General features: G+C 41.4%; 1 protein-coding gene across 1 annotated transcript; it reads left to right on the top strand.

The window, feature by feature from the left end:
* Nucleotides 1-1,114: 1,114 nt before the first annotated feature.
* LOC141641905 (uncharacterized) lies at nt 1,115-3,358 on the top strand. Its single transcript, XM_074450549.1, has one exon. It carries the CDS (start codon nt 1,115-1,117, stop codon nt 3,356-3,358), a length of 2,244 nt encoding a protein of 747 aa, XP_074306650.1.
* Nucleotides 3,359-4,469: the final 1,111 nt, after the last annotated feature.

The following is a 4,469-nucleotide window of genomic DNA, read 5'->3' as shown; positions in this document are numbered from 1 at the left end:
CTACCTTCCAGCGAAAAGAGAAAATCTCGAAAAAGCAAAAGAAATTCCGCGTCTATTATCTAAAAAGACTCGAGTCAATGAAATAGAAGCAAAATGGTTCACTAAATACCTACGAGTATTATTCTTCACTAAAAACTTTGGAGAGACAGTATCTCATTACTTTATACTTATTGAGACTATTTGAGAGAGTTGTTTTCGTATTGACTTTTGTACTTTTTCGTACCCTTTTATTATTAGTCGTGATTAAAATATTTCTTTTATTTAGTACAGGTTTTCATACCAATTGTATCTATTTTATTTGTAGCCATGTTTATTAGTACCTTATTTTATGATATACGCATCTATTTTATTACTTTTTGTCCCATTTTTCAATTAATTTGTATTGATGTATTAATAAGTTTATTAAGGTTCCGTCTCTTGATGATCCGAAAATAGCAAGCTTAAGTGATGAGGTCGTGTTGGATGTAAAAGGGCTTGAAGATGCAACGTTGATCGAGGAACGAGGAACTGCTCGCGTCACATACTTGGGCGTGGGTTACAGTAGAGCTCGAGGAGTTCTAATGCATCTCGGAGTAGCTTAATGTCCTTGGTATATCGTTATTTAGTTTATGGAAATTAGCTTAATTACAAATAAGGCAAGGTAATTAGATTATATTTAGGAAAGTCGGTTTTAGGAAAATAAGGGTACGATTTCCTTATTGTTTTAGGCGTGTGATAGCTAGCAATAGGTTGGATTCTAATACTATAAATAAGGACCTTATGTATGGTTTTTAATTCATTCAAGTTATAATAAAAACCTAAGCTTTTGCCTTGCAATTGTTATCTCGGATCGACGCGTTTTCGTTCCAAAACGGTTTCTGTCTGACGCGTTTTCAGGCTTAAACTAGATCGACTAGCACGCGTTTTGCTACATCGGTCACCATTGGTTGGATTATAGGTCTAATCCAAGCAAATATCCGGTTACTTAACTCCTGGTTCGTTGTTTCTTTACTATTTTCGTGACTTGTTATTGTTTCCGTTTATTTCATTGTTGTGCTGCTTCCGCGAATCAACGAAAGCTATCAACTTTCGTATCATTAGTGGTATCAGAGCATAGGTTACTGATTATGTTTCGATGGCTGAGCTCGATGATGACACCATACTGGCTGAAGTACGAGATTACCTACGTAATAGGCCAACGGGACCCAGAAGTGGACCGAGACAGAAACCCGTGGATGAGTTCAAAATCACGGAGTTGCCGGAATTCGTTGGTGGGACCGATCCTGAAGATTACTTGGAATGGGGACGAAAGATTGATAGGTTGTTCGATTTCAAGGATCTTGATGACAATAAACGTTGTAAGTATGCAATTCTCAAACTTGCTCGAGGGGCTTCACTGTGGTATGAGAATTTGAAGGCTCAAAGAGCACGGGCTGGAAAAGAGAAACTTGCTTCTTGGGATACGCTGAAACGAAAGCTAAGGAAGAGATATGTACCGGCAACGCATAGACTTACCTTATACAAGAAAATTGCTGATTTGTTGCAGGGTAGGATGAGTGTTAATGAATATATTGACGAATTTGAGAAGCTTTCTTTAATGGGAGAGATAGAAGAAAATCAGGAGCAAAAGATGGCACGATTTGTTCGTGGGTTGAATCGAAATATTGCTAGTTCCGTTGAGATGTATCCATATGCTGATTTCGATACATTATGTGGTTTGTGTTTGAAGCTTGAGGCGCAAGGAAAGAACAGGTATGGGGCGAGTGAAGTAAGTAGGTCGAGCAATTGGAGTAAGTCTGATCCATCCAAATCTATGGCGTCGGGTTCAAATTCTAATACGGTGGTGACGGCCGTGAATACCCCTGCAACAACCGTGGCTCCTAAGGCTACTCCACCTCCGAGGGAAACAAGCCTTTCTAGGGTTCGTTGTTTCAAATGCCAAGGATTTGGCCACCTTCAGAATTCTTGTCCGAATAAACGAAACATAACCTTAAGAGAAGCCATGGCTGCTAGGGACGAGTTATCTGAGCAGGAAGATGAGACATTGGGAGGCGTGTTTAATCTCAGTATACAGGACGAAGAAGAAGGGGACGTTGAGTCCTATGATGCTCCTATTTATGACACGTTGGTACTTCGTTCCTTGCAGGCTAAATCCGAGCCCATTGTGACGGAACAGCGAGATCAAATATTCCACACTAAGTGCCAGGTGAAAGACAAGTGGTGTAGCTTGATTATAGACGGTGGTAGTTGTACGAATGTCGCATCAACAGAGATGGTTACTAAGCTTGGGTTAGAGACAACGGCTCACCCTAAGCCTTATTCTTTGCATTGGCTCGATGACGGTAATAAAGTGAAGGTAACCAGACAGGTCCGAGTTGGGTTGGCAATGGGTTCATACAGTGATGATGTTCTTTGCGATGTTATTCCAATGGACGCGTGCCATATCCTTTTGGGGCGTCCGTGGCAGTTTGATCGAGATGTTGTGCACCATGGTCGGAGTAACGAGTATGAGCTACATGACAAAGGTAAGAAGATTGTGCTACGACCAATGTCACCTAAAGATGTTCGAGTTATGAGCGCCAAGCGAACTAAGAAACCTAGCTTATCTGTTTTTGCTAATGAGCGAGAAATTGAGCAAGCTCTAGACGATGGTGAGCCCGTGTATGCGTTAATTGCTGATGAGAAAACAGATGTCGCTGCAACAATTGTAAATGAAGGACCCGTCAAAGAGTTATTGCACGAGTTCAAAGATGTATTTCCAGATGATTTACCACCAGGGTTGCCGCCAATTCGAGGAATCGAACACCAAATCGATTTAATTCCAGGTGCGTCGCTTCCTAATAGAGCAGCCTATAGGAGTAATCCCGAGGAGACAAAGAAGTTGCAAAGACAAATTGATGAGCTCATGAGTCGGGGCTATGTTCGTGAAAGTTTAAGCCCATGTGCTGTTCCGGCAGTACTTGTACCAAAGAAAGACGGGACTTGGAGGATGTGCATCGATAGTAGGGCCGTGAATAACATTACAATCAAGTATCGATTCCCAATCCCGAGGCTGGACGACATGTTAGATGAGCTCCATGGGTCAGTTATTTTCTCAAAGATTGATTTAAGAAGCGGTTACCATCAGATTCGAATGAGGGAAGGTGATGAATGGAAGACGGCTTTTAAGACTAAGCATGGATTATATGAATGGACCGTCATGCCTTTCGGTCTTACCAATGCTCCGAGTACTTTTATGAGGTTAATGAACGAGGTGCTTAAACCATTCTTGGGCAGGTTCGTTGTTGTTTATCTAGATGACATTCTTATTTACAGTAGAAGCTTGGAGGATCATCTTGTCCATCTTAGACAAGTATTCGAGACCCTTAGAGCACAATAACTCTACGGGAAAATGGAGAAGTGTACGTTTTTGGTGGATAGCGTGGTATTTCTTGGCTATGTCGTTTCAAAAGAAGGAGTTTCAGTCGATCAATCTAAGATCGAGGCAATCAAGTCTTGGCCATGTCCTAAGTCCGTGACTGAGGTTAGATCATTTCATGGTCTTGCTTCGTTTTATCGAAGGTTTATTCGGGATTTTAGCACCATAACCAGTCCTATCACGGAGTGTTTGAAGAAAGGAGCTTTAGTTTGGAGTGAAGCAGCCCAAAGAGAATTTGAGGAGATCAAGAAGCGGCTTTGTGAGGCTCCTGTATTGGCCTTACCTGATTTTACACAACCTTTTGAAGTTGAATGTGATGCTAGCGGTGTTGGGATTGGAGCCGTGCTTATACAAGGTAAACGCCCCATTGCTTACTTTTCTGAAAAGTTGGGAGGAGCGCGACTTAATTATTCAACTTACGATAAGGAATTCTATGCTATTGTGAGAGCCCTTGATCATTGGAGTCATTATCTGCGTCCGAGTCATTTTATTTTACATTCGGACCATGAATCTTTGAAACATATAAACGGGCAGCAGAAGTTAAACCCGAGGCATGCTAAATGGGTTGAGTTTTTGCAATCGTTTCATTTTTCTTCAAAGTATAAGGATGGTAAGAGTAACGTTGTTGCTGATGCTCTATCTCGCCGTTATTCTTTGATTTCTACACTCGATATTCGGCTGCTTGGTTTCGAAACTTTGAAGGATTATTATGTGGAGGACGGGGATTTTTGTAAGATATATGCCGAGTGCGAGACGGGTGCATTCAAAGATTTCGTGTTGCAAGATGGCTTTCTATTTAAAGGTAATTGTCTTTGTGTTCCTAAGCATTCAATTCGAGAATTGTTAGTTAAAGAAGCACATGGAGGAGGCTTGGCTGGCCATTTCGGTGTTCAGAAGACATTGGATGTTCTCCGAGAGCATTTCTATTGGCCGAAGATGCAAGGCGATGTGCATAATGTCGTGAGTAAGTGTGTCACTTGTCACCTTGCAAAAAGTACTTTTAAACCAGGCGAGTATATTCCTTTACCAATACCAAGCAGGCTATGGGAGGATGTGTCGATGGATTTTATCG

This window comes from Silene latifolia, chromosome 2 (genome assembly GCF_048544455.1).
Source record: "Silene latifolia isolate original U9 population chromosome 2, ASM4854445v1, whole genome shotgun sequence".
Taxonomy (NCBI): Eukaryota; Viridiplantae; Streptophyta; class Magnoliopsida; order Caryophyllales; family Caryophyllaceae; genus Silene; species Silene latifolia.
Note: the sequence above shows the minus strand (reverse complement) of the source record. Positions and strands in the feature narration are given on the sequence as shown.